At 45.2% G+C, this 24,555-nt stretch overlaps 1 protein-coding gene across 11 annotated transcripts in view; it reads left to right on the plus strand.

Moving 5' to 3' along the window:
- AKAP13 (A-kinase anchoring protein 13) overlaps positions 1 to 24,555 on the plus strand; it is a 211,561-nt gene that overhangs the window by 119,993 nt on the left and 67,013 nt on the right. The window contains exon 1 of one of the 11 annotated variants that reach the window (XM_078381166.1): positions 21,770 to 22,000. The exons of 9 other annotated variants lie outside the window; for them this stretch is intronic. In XM_078381166.1, the coding sequence (XP_078237292.1) occupies positions 21,920 to 22,000 (81 nt within the window). In that variant the 5' untranslated portion in view covers positions 21,770 to 21,919. Of the gene's footprint in view, positions 1 to 21,769; positions 22,001 to 24,555 lie in introns of those variants that run through there. One more of the 11 variants, XM_078381165.1, reaches the window with a different exon arrangement.

Genomic DNA, 24,555 nt, shown 5'->3' on the forward strand with positions numbered 1-24,555 from the left:
AACTTATGAGTTTGGGGGCCCCATGATGTGAAGGCGCCACCTGCATTCTGAGATCCGATTTGGAGGCCCAGCTTCAGTGCCCACCTGATAGCTCAGTTACACCTTCCAGGACAGAGCCAGTTCTGTGATGGTTTCTCAGCTTCGGCATGGCCTCCTGGTGGACGGGGGTCTCTCTTCCATCCTCCCAACAGTGATTTAGAGAATTTTTTTTCTTTTAGAACTCCTTTGAACTGATAATCAAAGAGCAACAACTGTCTCGATCCGCTTTCTTATTCTGGAATTGCTGGTCTTAGAATGCAGTGTTCTTGAATATCGCTTTGAGAAAGCTTTTCTCTTTAAAAAAAACAGCTTATAAATTCCCGAATAAAAGGTGCATATATAGCGGGACAGGCTTCCAGCTGGCAAGATCTTCTTTGTTTTTTTTTTTAAACAGTGAGGTTCCCCCAAACAGCCAGGTGCCAAATGCTGACAAAGTCTAGTAGGTATTGGCAATGATTGAGGTACAGAGTGGCGCTGAGCATATGCTCAGCTGAGGAGTTTCTGTTGCACAACAACACCGGCCCCATGCAGGCCTTCCTTCCCTTTTACAACCCGCAACTCCTGGGGGCACACAGGGAAACCCAGCTGCAATGTCTTTGGACACTGAACTTTCAAACCTTTTGGGTTGTCTCGGTTTGCTCACCCCCTATGGCAAAGTACCCAGAGTACCCGTTCCTCGCTCCCCGCAGACATGATGAAAACGCTCATGTTAAGAACACAATAGCTGCTTCGACGATGATGGAGTCGTTAAGATAAGGTGGTGACCGCCTTTCCACATTGTCTTCCTTGTAATGCCACAAGCTTTGCAGTGGAAGGAAAATTGTGTGACTCAGTGTCAAACGAGTCCTGTTGTCCATTGTAGGATTGCTGTTCATGCGTTGGGTTCCCCACCCCACACAATCATGAGAGCAGCCTTGGTGTGCAGGAAAGTGGGTGGAACCTCCGCCCCTCGTGTTATAGTTTGGAAGAAAAGGGTCACGCTCCCCACCCCCGGACGCTGGCCTTCCCCCTGAGAAGAGGTGGCTTTCCTTAACCACAGCTTTCCTTCCTGGGCTTTAAATCTTTGGAGGGAAGATTTTTCTTTGGGATCACAGTAAGGGAGAGGAAAGTTAACAGCTCCTGTCCTGCATGCTCGTATTCCAGGCTGATCGTGTCTCTCCCCCAGTTGCTGCTTCGAGGCCACGATCCTACTGTTGTATTTTTGCTTGCCGAAAGGAAATGGCTAAGTCTTTGCGAGAAATTGTCCCATATGAGTGAGGTGGTGGTTGCATCTCTGGACTTGTGACTGGCCGGGAACACGACTAACCCCTCATGAGTGGTATGTTACCCCCAAGACTTCAGCCGTTTCCCTTCCTCAAATCTAAATCAGCAATAGGATTCTGACTTGAATTATAAAAAGAAGAGAAAAATCTCAAAACAGAACAGTTGTGTGTGTTAATTGCAGTTGTGTTGACATCACATTATGTGTTTGTGTGCTGCCCCCATATGCTTTCCTTGTATAATTTGATATTTCTGTATTGCAAACAATGATCCTCAGTCTACTTCTAAGTTTCTGATGTTACGTTGTAGCCATTTACTATGAAATCCGGCACTGTTTTAATAAATAAATGTGGGCCTCTGGCGTTTGAATATGGGATTCAAAAGATGTCTTTTGCACTTACTGGATCGTAGACATCGAAGCCCATAAATAAATTGGCTCTTGACCGGAAGGGAGCAGTCATCTCTCCCTCCTCTGTTTTGTTCTTTTAAAAAAACCTTTTCTCTCATTCTGTGGTGTGTGTTCAGGTGCGTGTGCTTTTTGCTGGACGGTTGCTTCCTCCGACAGCTATTTCTGTGGCACAGCTTGCTCAAATTTAGCTGTGGTTTTTGTTGTTTTGCTTTGGGGTTTGGTCTCTTTTGCCTGGAGAGCATCGTGTCTGACTTTCCAGTGCTGCTGAAGCCGCTATACTGCCAAATTTTTTTTTTTCTTTGGGTTTTCCAAGGGGTGGTGTGATAAGCACTTAAAAGTGCGAAGAGTCAGTAGAAAAGGACAGGAGATCCGGGAGTGCTAAGGATTGATGTTTGTGTAGCCACTTGGGGTTTCCATGAATTCACATCCCTTTGCCGAAGACTTCTAAAACTGAATCGGGTTGTTGGACTCCTCTCTGTGCTTCCAGGGTGCTCTGTCCAGCTAGGATGTGTATGCCTTGGCAAACAAGAATCTCTGAAGAGGCTTTGCAAAGCAATGCGAGGATATAATGATGTGTTTTTGTATGGATAGGTAAGGCAAACTTGCATTCCAGGAAAGCTTTGATTCCCTTCTCTCCACGCTCATGGCAATCTCCGGAAGAAAGAATGAGGACCTTTCCTGAAGCTGAAGAGCGGTTTGGTTGTCTCTCTTCCAACATCTCCAGTCCCCAGTAGATGAAGGATCCGTCCGCTGGCCTCTGACTGAGTAAACCAGGACTCGGGCCGGACAGGAGCGCACTGAAATAATCTTAACGGGTGCGCTTAATTCTCCAGTTTCCGCCCGGGTGCTGAGAATTTTGAACCAAACCTTTGCTCAGATCTTAAAGATTGGGGGCTGCCCATGTGCAAACTGGTTCTGGGTGGTCCACCAATTAACACAGCTGGCTGGGGGGGGGGAATCAGTGTCCTTTGACTCATGTGGCGTGTTGTTGTTAATGTGCTATTAAGTCGCCTCTGGAGACCCTACAAATCAGCGATCTCCAAAATTCCTGTCCTCAGTGGCACTGCTCAGATCTTGTAAACTCCAGGCTGTGGTTTCCTTTAGGGATTGAATCCATCTCCCTTTCGATCTTCCTCTTTTCCTGCTGTGATGCAATCTCCTTCCCCCAGGACTGCATTGAGTTTCTTTACCCCTCCCTAAAGGTTACTGAAGAAGAGGGGAGGGTACCAAGGGGAGAGGGACGCTCACTTGGCATGTTCCAGGAAAGATGACCTGATGGTGACAAGAATAGAAGGGACAGTTGAGTCACTGGTTTCTCACACCCACGAGCATCCTCTTTCTGATTTTGTCTCTCCTTAGACCCGGGCAGGCTTCCCTGAATAAGCGGTGTGTGCCTCATAGCAGTTGATTCCACACACACCCCTTTTTTTTCTTTTCCTTTTTTCGGATGAGTGTCGTCCATTTTTGAATGAGGTCCATTTCCTGTTGGGAAAAATCTTCTCCACCCTCAACGTGCTTCCTCGCTGAACTGTGCAGGGGTCCTTTTATTGTGTGTGGCTGACAACGGGGTTGTCAAACAAAGTAAATCCCCATGGCCAACAAATCTCGGTTTGTTTTTGGATTACTCCGGCAGTCCGATCTGCAGGCTTGACTTCTGAAGCCTGTGAATAAACAAGAAAGAAGAAACAACAAGAATCACCACCTCATTGTGCTGCTGAAATCTAGGATTTTATTTTATTTTTAACAAGAAGATGTGAAAAATTAAGCCAGCTAAGGGAGATTACTGATGGTCTGGGCTTCCACGACATGTTCTGTATGGGTCTGCCTTAGAGGAAAGGCTGGGAACTTTTGCTAGTGGAGAATGCCATTGCTCTGGGGCTTGTGAATGAACTCTGATCGTTCTATGACAGTAGGGCTGCAATATGTATAGGATCAGTACCAGCGGTTTCACTTATCCGCTCCCTGAAAATATTAAATCACACACACACACTCAGAAATACATGGCTCCAATGTATATTACCAGAACTGGCCACTAGATAGAATCAGAGACTATGCTATATATATATACCATGTGTCCCCCCAAAATAAGACCGGTTCTTATAATTTTTGCTCCAAAAAAGCAGTAGGGCTTATTTTCAGATGATTTTTTTTTCATTTACAACAATTTACATTTATTCAAATACAATTATGTCATCTTCTGGTTGCAGAGGGCGGGCTTTCACTTAACTAGGGCTTGTTTTGGGGGTAGGGCTTATATTATGAGCCTCCTGAAAAATCATACTAGGGCTTATTTTCAGGTAAGGGCTTATTTTCAGGGAAACAGGGTAGAGTAGGAACCCTCTATCTGTGGGATTGCTCGCTATCCCCTGATTCACTTATCTGCTGCATGAAAATAATAAATTAAAAAAACCCCAGAGATATGTATTTTCCATGGTGTATTTACCAGAAGTGGCCACTAGAAGGAGACAGAAACCATGCAATGTATAGCCTGGGACATAGCGGCATTTCCCAGCATCTGCGGAGCAGCTTGGAAACCATTTCCTGCGGATACTGCAGTTCTACTGTATAGTGTTTCTATATCCACATTTTTTGGCATCCACATAGTAGCTACATTTTTTGGGAGGGGGCGTATAGGAGTTATTAACAGATTTTGAAATACAGTACACGGAGGTCCAGCGCCCCTAACCCCAGTGTTGTTGAAGGACGAAGCGTTTATGTAAATATATGTAGTTATTCTCATGCATCACTCTGTAAACATGTGCAAAACGAGAGTAGAAAATGGCAGTCATGCGAGGCTCCTTTTACTGCTTGAGTCACCCTTGCTTACGTGCATTGGATTCTATATAAGGGAGGCACTTTATTTGAGTGAAAGGTTTACTGCTAAGGGAGACTGGCTGTGTATTGGACACTGGTGCATGTGGGAGGGGGGGTAAAAATAAGGTTTGGGAGCATTAAATGCTCCCTTGCCATCGGTCTGTAAATGTACGTCTCTCATCTGCCTGTACCTCTTGCCTCTGTGTAAAAAGCTAATGTAGCCCAGGGGATTCCAAAAGATTTTCCTGCAGTTCCTGCAGAGAGAAAAACTGTAAGTGGAAGATGAGCATGACAGGCTAGAAAAATATCACTCTCCTGCTCTAGTTCCAGGAATGGTCTCCTCCTGGTCTACTTTGAATGGTTCTGGCCACTCTGTGGCCAATGGTTAAATTGATGTCCTGCAGCCAAAACTGTGCTCACGACCCAGCGTTCAATCCCAGGCAGCCGGCTCGAGGTTCGCTCAGCCTTCCATCCTTCCAAGGTTGATAAAATGAGTCCCCATTTTATGGGGGGGGGCAATGTGTAGCCTGTATAATTAACTTCTAAGCCGCCCAGAGAGTGCTTGAAGCACTATGGGGTGGTATATAAGCAGCATGCTTTGCTTTTGCTTTTGTCGTGTCCGGATTCTTCCATCTTTTGTTGCGTCACGGACTTAGACCTAACAATGTTGACCTATCCTGAAATGGAGTGTTGGCTGCAGGCCGGACCTCGCTGTTGAGAAAAATGATGGTTATGGCCCCAAATATCGATAAAGCACATTTGCGCCCCTGGAGGCCTAATGTGATCGTTGGCATTACATGTAAAACTACTGTCTTCTTTTCCAATTGGAACACGGGGAGAGATTCCTCTTAGGTGCATGCTTTGCTGTCACCCAACAGTAGTCGAAACGCAGCATCTGGGAAACTGGGACCATGTTGTTTATTCCGTATAAAGTTGGTGGTTAGCTTTCTCCCTTAAATATAGGGAAAGGAAAGTGGCATTGACCTCAAAAAACACATGATGACTTTAACATTGAGAAATGTATTAAAAAAAAAAGAAGAAGCCCACATTGTACCAAAATCTATGCTATACAATTTGGTGGGGAAGGAACCTACCTTTTCCTCTGTATTAAGGTTGCTGTTTAGAGTGTTAGTGGCCACAGAGAAAGGAGTAAATGGCTTCAACCCTAAGCGTTTGCAGCAAATCAGAATGTTCTTTTTTTTCTTTTTTAAATGGGACTCTGCAGCACTATGGAGTACTCATTTTTTAAAGACAATAGCCAGCCATGTCCTCTCTCAGAATACTCCATTCCATGCTCTGTTGTTGTTTTTTAATCCCTTCTGCAAACAAATACTTCACTTTCTGTGATCATTAAATAGAAATTCAATCAAAAGTTCGGGGTGTAAGGCCAGGGTCCTGTTGAGCACAAAAAGTGGAAGGCTCTCTTCCCCATGTAATAAGAATGGCTTTCCACATTCGAAGCAAGTGTACTACGCCACTGCACACAACTAGCGAGACTGCCCAGGCGCTCAGTAGGATTCAGGCCAATCCTACCGAAAGTAGGGGTGGTAGAGATAGATGCAAAACCGTTAAGTGCAGTGGCTGAGTGGCCCTCTTTCATCCCTATAGTTGAACCGTCCTTGTTGCAGTGCTCCTGGTTCTTCTCTTTAAAGTTGTGTGGTTTTTTTGTGGTTACTTCAACAAGCCTTGCCAGCTTGCTAATCTTTTTCTCTTCGTGTGGATGGTGCCCTTCCAGTTAGAGACTGAGGCTGTTGTTCCTCTGCAGGGTATTGGTGCCTTTGACTTATCCCATGTCCTCTTTGAAGATAAATGCCCATTGTGTAGGTGTCCCTCTTTCATGCCTTTGTTGCATGCCAGGTATTTTCCGGCTATTGCATTCAGCTTTCCTGGAGCTGCTCTGTGCATCTCAGACCTGCATTTAGGATTGGTGGGTGTGCGGTAGAGGAGGAAAGCCCACCTCCTTTCTCCATGAGGCTTTCTTTAGCATCATCATCCCCTCTGCCGCTCAACGGAAGAAAAGAAGGAGCGCTTCGCGGGAGGCGAGTTGGAAGGTAAACTTTGCAAGAGTTTAGCTGCAAGGTGAGCGTGGATCTTTTAGCACGGACTCTTGTTTCTCAGCCCATGAACGTGTTTACAGAAATTCAGTCATGGAGTTTGACCTCTTTAGATGATGAGAAAGAGCGGAGGCTAAAATCACTTGTTGCTGTCCTGCTGCCAAAAAGGTCTGTCGTTTTGACCTTCCTGTGATTTGTCACTTCTAGCTTGTCAGGAAAGTACGCTAGGATAACAAGGTCTTCCCAACCTCACCATTTCGTATGTACATATAACATACTTCCCCAAAAGCCAATGAATATTTCGTATGAAACAGATATGTATTTCATTCAACATTTCATTCTGTTTCCATCTGTCTGACGAAGTGGACGCATCCACGAAAGCTCACATTAATATATAATAGTCTTTAAGGTGGCACCACATTTTTTTGTCTTGTTTTGTTCATTTTCCCTGATATATTTCATAGGCTGATCATTCTTGCTCAGAAGATAGTAGCCAGACAAACACGTTAGGTTAAAGACCTGCCATCGGTCAGATTCCCAATGCTTTATTTGATTGTTTCCATCCTTTTCTTTCAAGGAGAATAAAATCGAGTTGATTTTGTCAGTATCTCCCTCTTCCTCTTTCCAATTTTATAATCATGAGTGGCTCAGGGAAGTTTTGAATCTGGGGTATGTGGGGAGTTGTAGCCTTGTGTAAGTGAGTGAGGCAGAGCACTTGAAGCCACTCAATGCTCTTCATCGTAGTTAAAGGAGGGTCAGAAACGGGGCCTTCTGGAATCCTCTAAGCTGGTGGTTCCCAACCTTGGGCCCCCAGATGTTCTTGGACTAACATTCCCACAAGCTGTGTTGGCCGAGGATTCTGGGAGTTGTAGTTTGGGCACCCTGGAGTGCCTCAACTAGACCAAAATACAAAGGGACTGGTTTAAAACACATTCCGTAAAGAAAATTGTGTCTCTCTCGAGCGCTGCTGCGGGACTGCAGTTGTCCTGAATATTGAGTAGGGGGTCTGGCTTGGTTCAGAGATGACTAGCAACATGATCCAAGGATGGAGGTCAAAGGAGGCTTGTGTCTTCAAGTCGTCGCAGGATGACGCTTCCTGTGACCCCCTTGCTATTGTCTGTGTCAGCTAAAGGCTGAAGCCACAGGCCAGCAACATCTGGACGGTCCCCACCCTTGCTCCAGACAGTTGTCTGTGGGCTGGAAGCAGGCTTGACTGCCAGAACTGATGACTTTCCTGCCAATGTTCAGGCTCATTAATCAAAGCTGGTCCCACCTACCAGTAAGAGCCTCACCGTCATGGCGCTCGGAGATCCCGTTACATAGAAGCATGTGCAATTTAGGTGTGGTTTATGTATTGCATCCATTTGGCATTAGAGGGTAAAATTGCTCCACTTTTTGCCTTCTGTCAAGTTTTTTTTTTAAGAGGAAAATTGCAAGCAAAGTTCTTCCTGTACCTTGAGGGGAAAAAAAGAAGGGCAGAGAAAATTGCTTTGGGTGGAAAGCATCATGCATGCTAGTTTCCTTCCTTTAGTTGGTCTCTTACGCTGTTAGCTAGAAAATAGGAGAGAGGTTCTTTTATGCTGGGTTTTTCCTATTAAGCATCTGCATTAAATAAGCTTTTTTGGTGGAACTTGATCCTCTTATGAAAACAAGGAATAATGTCACTGTCCCCATGTGGGATTCATTTTTAATTTTTTTTATTTGTATTTTGTTACGTTTTAAAGGAGTCTTTTTGTTCTTCTGTCTACTATTTCAAAAGCATCCCACGTTGATGGTGAACAGTAGGCCATTATGGAGAGGTATAGATGAGAAGTTGGGTTGCTGTCAAACTAATTAACCATCCTCAAAACGGAATTCCTTTTTCTTTTCTTGCTGTTAAAAATAATCTTCTGTAATCCTTGTTAGTCCTCCAAGTACCTTTGTTGTAGTTCAGTATTGATTTCTCTAGAATCTGCTTTTTGGCGATTATCCGGAGGCTCTCTTGTGACTAGCTTGAGAAGCGAGTTTGGTTTTCCAATCCCTACTAATTTAAACAACGTGCTCCTGGACTACAAAGTTTGCTTGAAGTTAGATTCTCAGCATAATTCAAAGTGTTTTGGCCTTGTGCTGTATCCTGGGCAGAAATCTCGGTGTTCTGAATTTCCATACAGGTTTGCTCAACAATTAAGCAAACTAGAATTGAATCTGCACTTTCCTAGATGTTGCTGTTACAGTTTCCCAGTTTTGGAAAACGGGTCACATTAGGGAAAACTGTTTATAAAAATCGGTATCTCACTGTAAAACATACAAAGGGGAAATGTCAAAAGGGAAAATGCTTGTAAAAAGATACGGGTTACAAAATGCACACAAAAGTGGGCACAGATTTTTATGCAGACTATGAAGAAGGTCTTACAGAATTGGGCTAGAGCAAACCTCATGGGGAAAATGAGAAGCCAAGCGGGTCCTAACTCTGTGGAAGTCTGTAGGAAGAGAGGTTCACCAGGCTTATTCACTTTTCGCTAGTGGGTGAGGATCGTTCACTTTTTATGTGAATAAAAAGTGTCCCCCTTCCTCTAAATCTGCTTTTTAAAAGGCGTGTTTCCTCCATGCAGGGATCCGAGCCTTGCTAGGAAGAAGTAGAAAAAGGCCTCTCTTACTAAAACGTTTCAAGTGGAGCTCACAGAATGTGGCTTCACACCAGATAGATTTGACAGAATGGTCCGCCATTTCGGAGAGGTGATGCTGTTCCCGTCCAGAACATTTTTATCCCGCTTAGAAAGGGAGTCGTCAAGTCACCGGCCTCTCTCTATGAGCAGGCTTGCCAAAATCCGAACCTGAGAACTTTCTGGGAGTATGTCTAGCTCTTCTTCCTGCATGACCATCTTTTTTGGGGTTTAGGGTCATTATAAAAGAGTAGGAAGGATCTGTTTCATTGTACTTAGCTAAGTCGTGTTTGGCTTTTTGCTTCCTCCGTCTTTGCTTTATCCACCCAAGTGTGGGCTGGGATTACCTATTTAAAGTCACATGTAGCTTCGAAATTCTCCTGCTGGCTTCTAGGGCTTTGCGTCTTTATACTTGAGGAGCCCTTGACTTTTTCCCCTATGCAGCTGTTCCTTGCAGTCAAACAAGAGATATGGGGTCCAATTAGAACTATAATTTTTGGTCTGCTTTGTGGGCAGAGCAATTATGTAAATACAAACCCTGTTCCAATTACCCAGCGAGTCCCCGGCCTCCCTAAGAGGAGGGAAAGACACTCGTCTAGCAGGACAAAACAAGTAACTAAGTACCCGTATTTTTCGCTCCATAAGACGCACCTTTCCATAAGACGCACCAATTTTTTAGGAGAAGAAAACAGGAAAATATAATCTGTTTTCTTCACTCCGTAAGACGCACAGACTTTCCACCCCCCTGTTTTGTGGGGAAAAAGTGTGTCTTATGGTGCGAAAAATACGGTATTTTGATCTCCTCCAGCCTTCTCCATCATCGACAAAGCAAAACAAAACAAAACAAAAAAACTGACCAGAGAATCCAGTCAGATGGTAGGTGTTTTTTCCCCACATAAAATGTCTACTTTCTCACCCCTTTTGTGTCTGGTATTTCAGCCGTCTGGTTTGTGAAGGGACATTATTTTTCCTTCTGTTTTTAACTGGATATTGAGCAGGGTCTATAGACAAATTAACACTGGTTTCTGGTTTTGTGGATACTGAAAAATAGCATGAAGGAGAGGAGAAGAAAAGTGTTATGAATGGATCAAATCTGGCTCAAAGCACATTGCTTGTAAGACATTCTGTCCTAGTTTCCCAGGACTTCCCTTCCTTCCCATGCAGGATACGTCTTATACCTGGTAAATGTTTGCTCTCTGCATCTAGTTCTGAGTTCTAATCCTTCACATCTTTTTTTGGCCCTTACTGTGCAACAGAATCATTTGCAGAATCAGTTTTAATTATTTAAAATATTGTGACTATCGTTGGTAGTATGTGTAGTAATAGTTTAAACACTGGATGGGGAACTGCAAATTTTCTCGTACTTACCAGTTTTCTAGGGAGTTATCCTGAGTCTCTCTGCCCAGACGTTCCACTGTAGCATTTCTCCCTCCTTCATCTTTCTCTTTCGCCCTTCGCAGAAAACTACAGAATCGTGCATATCTTAATTCTCATCCGAATGAATCCTGTGTAGGAAAGATAACATTCTGCGCAGAAACTGGAACACTCCTCCTCAGCTTTCCCTTTCTTCTGCTCTTTCCAGGTGAATTTTGCCTAAGGAAAATGTGATTTTTTTGCCAGAGGTTGTAATAATCCTCCACAGCTTGGCATTTGCTCCCAGACTACAAAATGTCTTAGAAATCTCACATTTCCCACAAGATTTTTTTTAAAATGGAGATAAATCTCATAATGAGGAGGAAAGAATTTTGTCATAATTCCTGGCTTGCAACAAGCAGCTGGGAGATTCACATGCCTATAATAGGTCTTCTGTTCTTTAAGTGGAATAAAAACAAAGTGGGTTATACGCAAAAGCAAGAGAACACAATAAAAACAGTGCAAACCATTAAGAAACAGGCAGTCCTCAGTTAGGGCCTGTCATGGTACTTGATATCAAACATGGATGTTAGAACAGATGGTTGGTGTGAGCCCGTGGATAAGAAACCTGTCTTTGAAATACACAGCATCGCAAATATCTTTTCCAGAAGAAAGGTGGGATATAGACTAGGGCAGTGGTTCCCAAACTGTGTGCCAAACCCAATCAAGGGTGCCATGGAATCATTGGAAGTACCTCCATGGCAACCACGGATGTACAGTGGTGCCCCGCTAGACGATTACCCCGCTTGACGACGAATCCGCTTAACGTTGAAGTTTTTGCGATCGCTTTTGCAATTGCAAAACAATGTTTAGATGGTGGAATTTCACTTAACATCGATCGGTTCCCTGTTTCGGGAACTGATTTTTTGCTTTACGACGATCAGCAAACAGCTGATCGTTGGGTTTCAAAATGGCCGCCGGCTGTAGAAAATGGCCGCCCGCTGTGTTAGGGACGGATTCCTCACATTACAGGCACCAGAAAATGGCCACCGTAAGGAGGATCGAGCAGGTATTTCGCCCATTGGAACGCATTGAACGGTTTTCAATGTGTTTCAATGGTTTTTTTAAAATTTCGTTTGACGATGTTTTCGCTCTACAGCGATTTCGCTGGAACGAATTAACATCGTCAAGCGAGGCACCACTGTATTACTCAGGCTGGACTTTTTCTAAGTCAAGGCAGCTGCAAGTTGAGAAGTTTGGAAACCACTAGACTAGGGAGATGGTTGATGTGTTTCTCGTGCCCATTTTTAATTGAGGTGAACTGGTGAAACTGGAGGAAGCAGATGGTGTGTTAATTTGTACAGGATACCACACAGTGGCTTGAATCTAAGTGAATGAGCCAAGCCATCTTGCATTCCATTTCCCGTGGTCTGCCCCCCTTCGTACTTCACAGCAAACCATCGTTTGTTAGTCTGAGTTGCCCAACTGAGACTTTGGGCGTGTCCTCTCTCTCTCTCTCTCTCTCTGGACCAAGATGGCAAATGGTGGCTTAGGGTTCCTTTGCAACTCAACCCTGGTTTGGTGGACTGAAGCAAGCCATAGTTTCTCCATTCAGAGCCTCCAGTAGCACACACTCCGGTGTTCTGTACGCAAAGGAATTCGTTCAGCAACATGTGTAGGAGGGGGTGGAAGAGGCACGTAAGCTGGGCTGGGTTCGTTTCCGGGGACACTTAGATAATCTAAATTGAGGATACTTGTACATATTTTGAGGGGGGCATTTTGCTGGCTCCTTTTCCTCTCCAAGGGGGGGGGGACGACAACTTCCAGGTGCTGAAGAAACTTCCTTGCCCCCTTCATCCATGGGGGGCGGTTCCCTCCCTCCCACTAGCATCTGATTTCGTATTGGTGGCAAAAGACACTTCAGTTTTCCTTGCAGGGAAAAAAACGTACCAAACCAAGCCAGAACAAAAATACCTGACAGAGTGTGCACCTTTTTTTTTTAAAAAAAAAAAGCCGAATCATGCTTCTGGGAGACATTGGATTGGAAAGCAAGCCTGGCGTAATGTAATATAATAAAATTTTAGAAATGCAGAGCTGGAAGGGACCCTATGGATCGTCGGGTCCAACCTCTGTCGGGGAGGCACACCGTGGGGGAATCAAACTCCCAACCTCTGCAGCCAGATGCCTAAACCAGGCGTGTCCTGTTTTAAAGGAAAATTGAGGTTTGCGTGGCTCCTACCATTTTGCTGAGGACTGTGTTGCAGGAAAGGGGTCGGGCCGATGTGTGGCCCAGGGTTGCTATCCTTCCTGTCATAGGGCACAAGGCGATGTGGTGCAGAGCGGATGATGAAACCCAAGCAGAGCCACCGAGGAGGAGCTGCTGCCCTGTCTTTTCCTCTGCTGTGAAGATGGCGCGCTTGGGCCGCGAGGTGGCGCCCAGGCTGGGTCGGCTGTGATTCTTTATTCTCCCCGTCCAGAGAGCAGGCGGGCCGGCCTTCCTCTGAGCCCCGAGGAAAGGGAGGAAGGGAAGGGAAGCTGTTCAGAAAAGAGGAAGCGGCGTTAGACCAAATCACAGTTTGATGCCTCTGGCCCAGTTTTTTTTAACACTGGCAGTGGAAAATGGGCTTTCCGATCTCTGCTTTCTATTTGGGTCTCAGATCTTATTTTGTAAAACCATGTGCTTTCTCCTTTGCTCCTTCTGAACAAAGTCACTGTTCGTAGGCAGCGGGCTTTTGCAACCTGCCCCTGCGAAGAGCGGTTGGACTACGACTCCCATCGCTCGGCAGACATCTTTGTTGGAGAAGGGAGATAGACTCAGAATACATCTGGGGGGGGGGCTCAAGATCAGGAAAGGCTGAGAGAGAGGAGGGGGATTAGTTTGCAACGATCCTTTGCCAACCCACTGCCTACAGGTAGTAGAAAACAATTCCCGAATATTATTACTTCCGGGGCTGCATCGCAGTAGCACGCCCGCGTCTTCTCTCTCTGAAAACAAAAGGCTGCTAAACCGAGCTGTGAGCTTTTTTAATAAAATGTGGAAAATAAATGGTTTTGTTTGTTTAAAAAAATCCACCAGGCTTTCCCCCCTCATCATCCCATGCAAAATTGCATCTGCCCCGAAAAGTGGGATTATATGCAACGTCATCTTTCCCCCCTCCCTTCTGTCCCTTCATCATCTGCCTGAAGGAAACCAAGGCGCTTCAGTTGTGAACTTATTTCCTTGGCAGGCAATCCTGTAGAGTGGGATGTTTAGTTCCAAATAAGGGCTTATGTTCGTATGTTATGCATTTCCTATCCAAAAGTGTTTCTGTGTAGGGGAAACCTCCGACCAACAGATTGATAGCCCTACAAATATATGGATCTATCTTCTTCAGGTTTCTAAGCAGGGTATCAGCAATCTTGAAGTTTACCCGCTACTTGGCTGGTGTGGGGAGAAAACGGGTAATAGCAGATTAGCTTCCCAGGGACGGATGAGTGTTGAGTTCTTCACAGAGCTGGCCCTGCCATTGGGGAGAGTGACAGAGCATCCTCAGCCAACAGGAATAAGGTGGAATTTCATACCTCATTTCTAAAATGACAGGCTCCAGATACCTTGAGTCCAGGGGTGGTGGATGCCTCCAGCAGAGGGGGAGAGAGCCCCAGTGAAGTTTTCCAAGAGTTCAGATTTAATAGTGGAGAAGAGCTGATATTTTCACTGGATATGTTGACTGCACCTTTTCCAAAAGTCCATCACAAAGATATAGGGAAGCCCATCTTCTTAGTTTTTACTAAGGAGATGAATAAGGATCGGTTTTATCAGGCTAGAAATGCCTCTGGCTCCATTTCTCCTTTCCTCTACTATTCCTCTCTTCCTCCTTTTCTCGCTGGTCTTTCTCTCCCTACATCCTAGTGCTGGTTCAGCCATTCGGTCACACACACTCTCTACCCCAGTTTAATCTCTGTATCTTGATCTCTCCCAAGAATTCAGTGGCCCTGCAGAGGAAAACAGTACATAGAACAGCCGAGAGGCCCTCCTGAGCCCTGCCTGCTGGAAAAAATTAAAGATGCCTAGCATCTAGAGATGGTACTGGAAGTTATAGACATTTTTGCATTAATCGTTTGTTAAACTGTTAAATCCCCCCAACCCCATTGAGAATCATACCCCCAGACAAGATGCAGCGTTTTTAAATTGCTATTTTTTATTCTTCCAGATTTCCTATATTTCTCCTGCACTTAATAGAATCAAGCAGGAAGAAAGCTTCTTTTCTTTTCCAATAGGAGGGGAAAGATGGCTGGAATAATCGAGCTTTCCAGAAATAGTGGCTGCATTTAAAGCTGATCCAAGTTGCATGGGCCACCTCTGTGCTGGAATCCTCTTTATCGGGGGGGTTGTGTGATGTGTGAAATAGGTTTGGGGGGTTCCTATGGTTTTGAGTCTGGTTCTAGTTAAGGCAAAGAAAATGTACGGTCACCCTCCCTCCCTCCATGAATCTGTCCACTGTAGAGTCACACAGTTTGGAACATGAATGTGCCGCAGTATTTCTGCCGATTGCATCATTTTTCGCAGTTTCATAACAGCATGGGTAGCTTAATATGAAACAGATATCAAAAAGGTTCTCTGTTTTTTGGTGTGTGTGTGTATTTGGCATGACTGTGATTTCCTCGCCATTAAAAGGTCAGTCAGTAGAAGATGATGGGTGGGAGGGGGAGAGGATTATCTCAGGATGAGCTGTGGCCCAATTCAGCGGAGGGCGAAGAGGGGGGCGGAATCTTTTAAAGAAAACAGTATTTCAGCTGTAGACTTTGGTTTGGAAACGAAATGGCTGGCGAGCGTCAGGAAAAAGCTCAGCAAAGAGTATACAGCTCTCCACCTCTTCCAGATGTTTTTCATAATGGCTTTTGGAATTGTCACATCAGCAGAGGAGAGGAGAAAGCTCCCAGGGTCGTCTTTGCTCTCTTTTGAGTGCTTCTCATCCACGCGGTCTTTAGAACGTGGGCTTCCCGAAATGCCAGATGGCCCAGGGAGGGTGACTGGCTGAATTTGAATCCTGCTTTATTCTTACACCTCAAAAGATTGGTCCGTTTTGACAAACAAGGATCAGAAATGCTTGCCTTTGGAAGCTCACGTCAGATTTCCTTCTGCAGCCCAACCCAGGGAGGCATGCCTCCCTAGGGCTTCGGAAACAAAGCACTGTGGCAGAGAGGCATAGGCGAGAGGGTAAAGATGATTTATGTATGTTTTTACTGGACACTTTTGTATCCCACCATCCCACTAGATACACAGCAGTCCTGGCAATTTATAGCTGTTTAAAAACAAAATAAAACCCAGCGGTGGAAGTTAACAAAACAAGAGAGGAATAACAAAAACAATTCTTTTTTTAAAAAATCAAGGCACAGAAGATACAAAAGCAAGCAAAAAACAAAAAAGCTTGCCAAAGAGGGATCTTCAGGTTAAATTGGGAACTTGCAGAAGTTACTTCTTTGAAGGGTGACTTCAAGGATCATCCTTCAATATTTATATGCTATAAACCGCCCAGAGTGGCCTTGGCCGGATGGCTGGTATAAAAATTAATTAATTAATCAATGAATCAGTCAGTCAGTCAGTCAGTCAGTCAACCAAACAAACAAACAAACAAACAAACAAACAAACAAACAAACAAACAAACAAATAAATAAATAAATAAATAAATAAATAAATAAATAAATAAATAAATAAATAAATAAGGATCTGGTTGGCAGATTCTGGGTGTTGTGACCCAAAAGGATAACCTTTATGGCCCTCTTGAGTTGAACATACACAAGCCGAAAGGTTAACAAATCTCCTGGAATATGGAGTTTTGCCTTCAAAATACACTTTCATGAAGGTCTTCCAGATCGTAGCTGGCGATATTTCAACCTCCATTCCAAGATTCTCCCCTTAGGTTTTCCATTTACGGACAGGTCGCTGCCATTATTTTGAATTGGACTGGAAATAAATGAGCAACCAGTATTGTTGTTGTTTAGTCGTTAAGTTGTGTCCGACTCTTCGTGACCCCATGGACCAGAGCACGCCAGGCCCTCCTGTCTTCCACTGCCTCCCGGAGTTGGGTCAAAGTCATGTTGGTCGCTTCGATGACACTGTCCGGCCATCTCATCCTCTGTCATCCCCTTCTCCTCTTGCCTTCACACTTTCCCAACATCAGGGTCTTTTCCAGGGAGTCTTCTCTTCTCATGAGATGGCCAAAGGATTGGAGCCTCAGCTTCAGGATCTGTCCTTCCAGTTGAGCACTCAGGATTGATTTCCTTCAGAATGGATAGGTTTGTTCTCCTTGCAGTCCAGGGGACTCTCAAGAGCCTTCTCCAGCACCACAATTCAAAAGCATCAATTCTTTGTAAAAGGGTCACAAAACACTGCTAGAGACAGACGCTCACGTGTCCCATCTCTTCATCCATTTCCATCCTCGCAATGTTCTAAAGGTTCGCCCAGTGTATTGGAACAACTCATCTTCTCTTTGGCTGTGTATTTGGTGCTTGCAGGAGACCATAATGATGTTCTTTGTTATGCAGACCAGCAACTCCGACTGCACAAGCTGTATCCCAAGCGACACATTGCTGCTTTTAGAAGTTGTGTTTTATGGGCCTGCCTGTGTGGCAGAAAGTCTGTGGCTTGCGGTTCGACTTTACTAGGGAGGCAGGCGCACACCTTAGCTGCCAAAGCAATAATGTGCAAACACATCCATGCTGGCTTGCTTTCTTCCCTTCCCACTGGATGTTGACGTAAAGGGACAGGATTATATCTGATGTTGGAGAGTTGCAGCCTGTGGGTAATGGTGCAGAGTTCCCATTCAAGAGGGAGATGAATATACAGGCCTGACTCTGAGCACTAGCAGTGGGACAGTTTCTTACTCCAGCTGTTTACAGCATAAAAAGTATGTGGCTGGCCAAACACTCTGAATGAGAAGGGGAGGGAACAGCCATTGGTAACTATATGCAGCTGCCGCTGCTCAGGGAAGATGGGAACAGCTTAGCCTTGGCATTGCATCCAGTTTTTTTTTTGAACATTTGAATAAAGAAATGCATGCATGAGTGTGTGTACATCCAATTTCACTTGGTTTCTCATTTTGTGCATTTAGGAAGGCTACCGGATTTGGGAAATAGGGGAAGGTTTGGTAAGCTGACCTCTCTCCAGTGCAACAGTTTCCGCTGCTGGTTTGGGATTGCCTCTGGCCAGCGCAAGAAGCCTTGACACATGACCAATGCGGTCATTAGCTTCAGGGAATGCTTCGCTGATGCCTTGTGCCTTGCATGTGCTGTTGAAGGCCAGGCAAGCATCCAGATTTCAAAGAACTTCGAGGGATCCAGATTGTATCTCTAGCCCTACGTAGAAGGTTCTGCAGGTTTCCAGGTGGAAAATCTGGAATGGTTCTGCCTTTTCCATTTAAACATAGGGAGTTCCCTTGCACTGGGTCAAACTGTCAACTTCTGTACCATGTAGACCAACCTGCAGAGGTGTGCAGGTTTGTGTTTTCGGACCACAACCCCCAGCATTTGTAGTGCAAAAGCACACATCTATACATCTCTGCCAATCAGCAGCAGCTTGCACCAGTATTTTCTTTTCCAGCTCTCTCTCTGGAGATGCTGCAGAATGACCTTGGGATCTTCTGCCTGCAAAAGTGTGTGCTTATTGATTCATGCTTTTTAGCTCTGTGTACATGGTGAGGTCTCAACAATTAATTTGATCACTGACGGAATATAGGCCAATGTAATGTCTTTAAAGCATAATTTTAGCAAATCATTCCGGATTACGGAATAGTCGGTGTGAGAGAATGTCTCTTGCACTGAGCCCCCACCACCAATAAAGGGCCGTACTGTATACGTTCAGTAGCTGCCTAAGTTTTGGGGAGATCCTCTCCCATAACTAGACAGCTCAGCTTTGTGAAACAAAAGAATGACCGTCTGCCAAAGGGGTGGGGCAGGTTTTACGAAAATAAAGAGTGGTGTTATGTGAAGAAGTACTGAAGGTTAGAAGAGGGGTACTTGCAGTATTTTACACCGTGTAAAATAAATTTAAGCCTTGAGTGAATGGGATAGGTGGGCTCTGATAGTTTCAATTCAGAATGGCGTGGAACACTTGGATTCCTCCACTATCCTCAACTCTTCAGACATTTCAGGTGCGCCTCTTGTACCACTGGTCACCCTACGTTTCTAGTGGGGGTGTCCATGAGAGGGGGGGTCTATCATCGCAAGTCCTCAACCCAACATGGGCTGAAAGCAACTTTCTCTTTCTTGCCAGGGTTAATCATCATGAGGTGCAACTGGAGCAAACAACGGGAACAGTTAATTTGCAAACTGAAAATATCTGGGGTCTCTGGGTTTCCCCCCATCCTACGCTCGGGTCATTGGATCATGAGTAATGGGAAGGCTCATCGTGAGATGCCTCTGTTCGTGGAGGGATGCAGGACAATTGAAAGGATCCGGAAAATCCCCCGTCTTGGTTTGATCTCTTGCAATCCTGAAAGCAGAAGCGTCTGGGGTGGCATTGGCCAACAAGTCTAGGACCTTGGGGCTAGGTTTAAAATAGGCTGAGTCATGCTTGAAAGGGCATTCTTTGCCTCCTCCACATTCAGAGGGATGCTGTGCCATTCCTTGCTTCGCAGCCTCCGAAATCCTCGGTTCTCTGAGTGGTTGCAGTTTAATGCTCTTGCATATGAGAGTGCCGGTTATGCAACTGTTCGTCAACCAGAAGCGTCTCAAGATTGGCTTGAAAGCTCCTGTTTCATCAAAGCTCCTGGCTACCTCTGGAGGAAACAGAGTGGAGTCATTTGCCAATAAGTGACTTTTTTTGCCTGCAAGAAAAGAGGGAAGGGAGCCTGTTTTAGCACCGTTGCACAACTGTTGTGCACATCACAGGACGTATATATATACATATTGTGTGTGTACATATGTATATGTATACCAAGGTTGATCAGGAAATGCATAGAATGGCCTACTTGCTATGATAGGAGGAAATGTATGGATTCTATCAGGAGCGATTGATCTGTAGGACTCAAGCAAGCTGCAGAAGTAGCAAGGGAAAAGTTTTTCAATGGCACCAGCCAAGAACTGACAGAATGCTGGGGAGAAAACACAAATAATTGCTTTGTGGCCAACGAACTGGGCTGGATCCTGATTCAAAGAGCGTTGACCAGCCTATCCTGGCTGGGTGCTTTCTTCTCATGCCTGTCTGAGCCTGTCCTTTTCTGAGCCATGACTCCGGCACGTTAGGTGTTTGATTCCATGGGGCTTCCTGTGCCACCCCCTGCACATCATCCACCTTTGACTGGATGGGATAGCAAAAATGCTACAGTGGTCAGTGATGGATGAGAAGCATAGTCCTCTGTGCCAGTCAGAGTGTGTGCATGTGTGGCTTATTTCTACCGCTGTCCCTTCCCTAGAGTAGCACAGGCAGAAGCCCCTTCCTATTCCTGTCTTGTCCTGTCGCTTTCTGGAGAGGTGTAGCATTGCTGCTATGTCACGTAGACAGTTATCGCAAAACCCAGAGGCCCTGGGGAACATGATCTGCAAGACTTGCCCCCTGTAAGTTATTGCAGGTGTTGTTGTTACCTGTAACGTCTTACTGCTGGAGAGCTCAATGGTTTAGACATCTCCCTGTGGAGCCAGAGGTTGGGAGTTTGATTCCCTGCTGTGCCGTCTTGACAGGGGCTGGACTGGATGATCTATAAGATCCCTTCCAGCTCTGCCATTCTCAGATTATTTATTCATTTATCTGAGATCACGAGTTCAGTGTGTCACTGAATTCCTCGGACAACATTATTTCTGGCGAGTCGTATTTGTACCAGCAGAGGACTCCGTCCTGGGTGCATAGGGTGACAGGCACCCTGGCATGGATGCTGCATTGCAACGGGTACGTAAGAAATCTGCTATCTTTTCCCTTGTTGCTCTAATTCCTCCACCTCCACTCCTATTTTTCTGCTTCTGTTCTCTCTGAATCCACCACTGAATACTCAAGGAAGAAATGCCAGAGCAAAATACCAAAATATTTCATCTCGCCCTCTCCAGGGCTGCGACCACGGTGGAGGATGGAAGGGGGGGGCTCCATCGATTTTGAAAACAGGAAACTGTGTGGCAGTGTATTCTCGGGCGCTCAGCTGTTGTGAATAAGCTATTGAGAGGGAGAGAGGGACTAGAGGTAGAGAAATACAAGGGTTCAGAAGCGGAAGGGAGAACAGGACAGATTTTTTAAAAAGCCTTTGCTTTTTCACTCAAAAAAAATTGGGAGATACGGCCTCAATTTAACTTTTTTTTTTTAAAAAAGTCAAGGTACTGCTTGATTTCTCTCTTCAGTGCTCCTGAGAAGAATGAATTCATCAGAAGCCTGTTTTTCCTTCTTCGTTTCACCCGTCTTGCCTGTGTTTCAAAAACCCTCTAAGCTCCAGGGTTTTGTCGTTATTTACTTACAGTGGCGTATTTGCACCTCATATGGCCAACGGGCGCTTATGCAAAATGCAAGTGTTTGCCTTTAAAGTGCAATATAAGTTGAAATTATTTTTTTTCTGAACCATGTTCCTATGTTTGGGTGTTGAAGCTTCGGAGAGATCTGGTCCCTGAATTCTTAGATTTCATTTTCCCAAACCCTCCTCTCCATTCTCTTTTACTTTGCCTCTTTCTGGGAGAGAGTGTCTATGTCTACCGGGATGAAATGGACCAAAATAGGTGAATTATATATATAATGTTTTGAACACTTGGCCTCCCTGTTCTCTCTTGTACACCCACGAGCAGTATTTTCTTTGGGGAATAGTGCCCGTCCTCCTTTTGAATTAGACACATTGAGGGTTTGTCTAGTGTGGCTTTAATTCCACTTTGTGTGCTCGCCTGTCTTTCGGTCTGTTGTAAAAATTCTCGTTTCAGACATCTGGCTTTTGTTGATAGCTGTTTTCTCCCTCCCGTGCTTCTCCCCCCCCCCTTTTCTTCCCGGATTGAAAGTCATTTCTGATATTAAAAATGGACTAGGAAACTTTCAGTGGCAAAAAGGTAGCAGGGAAGATTTGGCATGGCTGTGGAAGAAGATGAAAAAAACCCAGACCTTCTGCATATCCATCCATCCTCTGTGTATCGTCCTCTGTGCTGCTCTCGTCTTCCATACAAATAACTCTGTGTTCCAAGAAGACTTTTTTTTTTAATCAACCCGCCACAGTGTCGTTATTTTTTTCCTCCTTCCTGTTAAGAGGGCTGGCCAGACTCAGTGTGATTCAGAGAGAGGGAGAGAGAGGGAGAGCTCAAGGACCTTCGTTGAGCACATCTGGGAGAGATTTTGCCAGCGCTTCTTTGCGAGATCTACCCCGGTGTTAAATGATTGCCTTTATTCTGGATTTTCCTGTTTCTTGGGGAAGATGTACGAACGGCACAAAAGGCGGTATAGCCTGTGCGACATTTCCAAGGTAGACAGGACGGTAGACGTTGTGCTCTTAAAGGTAGGCATGCCTGCTTGGCTTTCGGCTATCGTGTTCATCTCTCCACTAGGCCTCGTGGGAAGGAATAAGCGCTGGGGGGAAAAAAGATGCTTTTCTGGTTCTTCATCATGCTATTTTGTAGTTTATGAATCGTGTTCATTTCTAAGGGGTTGATCGGTGGCCAATAGCTATGTGCTATCCAGTGGGAACTTTTGCATAGTAACTCGGGAGTAAGTCGGGCTGTGCTCCCAAGCACACTGTCATTTCGGACTAGAAACTATGTCCAAATAGCTTGTGTGTCTCTCATGCATATTGTTTGGTGTTTTCCATCCTTTTTATTGGAAAAACAAAACAAGCTAGCGTATAGCAGTGCAAATACAACGAAAAAGGGGGTGATGTTCTGTTTATCGTTCGGTTTCTAGACAAAATAATGCCTAGTTTTTGACACATTCATGTTGTCAACCGGTGTCCTGCCTGCGACACTTTCTCCTTATGCTTCGGTAGGAAAAATGTTGAGCCTCATTTCTGTCGTTCACCCTTTGGTTTATTGAATTCTCTTTCCACGGCAGCTTTGGGTGGGAGACGGATTCTGCCTCTTTCTTCTGACAACGGCCATGGGAGGCAGACTAGTTTAAGAAGAACTGTCCTAAAGTTGCAGCCAATGAAAATCATACCCAACGAGGGAGTTTGCAGTTGAATCTCCCCCAATGGGTGTCCAGTTCTCTTGCTTATTTCCCTCCCTCACTTTGGCGGTCGGCTGAGCCCTCAGGGAGCTTCAGGTCAGGAAGAGACCTGAGCCCAGGTCTTCCTAACCAAGACTGGGAGAACTCCAGGTTTTCTCCTCTTCTGCTAAATGAATATTGTTTGTTCCTTCGTGTGTGTGTGTGTGTTTGGTGAAGGAAGTTCCCTGGGAATCCCCCTTCCCCTTTATTTGACATTTACAGTAGTGTTGGAGCAACAGGATTATTTGCTTTCATTTTTACTTTGCAAGGGCAAAGTTCAGAATTTGCTTTGCTTTTGCAAAAAGGGGGGAAAAAAACAAAAGGGGAAGAAAGCCTTCCAGGGCTCACTCATCCAGTTTGCTTTTCCCAGGTAGCCGGGATCAAAGTGAGTTGGCGGCTTTTCCATCCTGGCCCCTTCTCCTGCCTTGTCATCTCCATGCGCTTCTTCTAGACAGGTTCTCTCCATGCGCTTCTTCTAGACAGGTTGTGGGCCGTTCTTCCGTTCCCGGCAGGGCTCCGATTCATATCCCACCCTTGCAAGAAGCCTCACCTAGAAGTTTTCAAGCAGCACCAAGAGGAGGAAAAGTTGCTTCAACTTCAGGGAACTCGTATTTAGAGAGCGGAAATAATTCCGCTCCATTTGCAAGCATGATCTCCCATAAGGCATGGTTGAAATAAGCGTGCTCCCCCCATGAATGTGTGTGTTGGTTTGTTGTTGAGTTTTGTTTTGGTGTGTGTGTGTGTGTGAGAGAGAGAGAGAGAGAGAGAGAGAGTGGGGTTTTTTTGCCCCATATTGAAATCAGGATTTAGGTTTGCCTTGAAATAGGGTGTGGAGGCGAGAGCCGTAAATACCTCTCTTGGCTAACGGTCTTTGGCATCCTTCGGCTTCTCTCTCACCCCCCTTCAGTCTAAAATTAGCAGCTACTCCGACAAACAGAAAGGTCTGGGAATGTTTTGTCACTCTTTCAGAGTTTGATTATCCTGGCAAGGAGGGCGACCGAAGGAAAGCAGCCAGGTCGAAGGGTAACACAGTCTGGGCTTGGATGTTTTAACTCGAGAAGGAGGAGCTCCTCGGATATGGAGGCTAGATTAATATTCACACATACGTTTCCAAGATCTTGCTGCTTTTGAATCCCTGGACGTCTCATTTCATTGGCTTCTCGTCGTGGGAGGAAAACACAATAGAACTGAGACTGCTGTGGGATGAGCTTGGATCCTGTGTGCTGTGTCTCGGAGTTTGCAGTAACAGGCTCAAGCTTTTGCATCGCAGAAACACAGTTCTGCAACCTGCATAAATTATCCACATGCTGATTTAAATATACTTCTTTTAGATCATCCTGTTCTTGTTGCCGTGCCTAACTGGCAAAGAAGCTGCACCGCTGCACAATGATTTTGCTTCAAGCCATTTTATATCACATTTTATCTGCCTTTCTGGCTTCTAGCATGTTAGCAGGCATTGTCCAGAGGCTTTGAAGTTCATCGTTGTGGCCTCAAGGGCTAGCTTTTTTTAAGGCTGAGTTATTCACTGACTCGGAGTTGAAGCCAGCTTGCTTTTTCCCAAGTTAGTGGGATGCAGAGAAGAGCAGGCTCAGTCGAGGCTAATGTCAAGGAGGTTTGAAGTGGAAAAAGCAAGGCCTAAATTAAACCATTTTGCTCTGGGAAATGAGCCAGGTTTGATCCGGAAGGCAGTAAGATGCACGGGATTGGAGCCACATGGGTGCAAAATGGCTCCCAGTCCTTACGCCTCATCCGCCAGAGGTGCAGCCTTGAAAATTCTCGCCAGTGATGGATCAGATGATATTTGCACTGCCCATAGGTGGCTGTCGCTAGTGGTGGCATTCAGTTTATTGCCAG

Source organism: Pogona vitticeps, chromosome 12 (genome assembly GCF_051106095.1).
Source record: "Pogona vitticeps strain Pit_001003342236 chromosome 12, PviZW2.1, whole genome shotgun sequence".
NCBI lineage: Eukaryota > Metazoa > Chordata > Lepidosauria > Squamata > Agamidae > Pogona > Pogona vitticeps.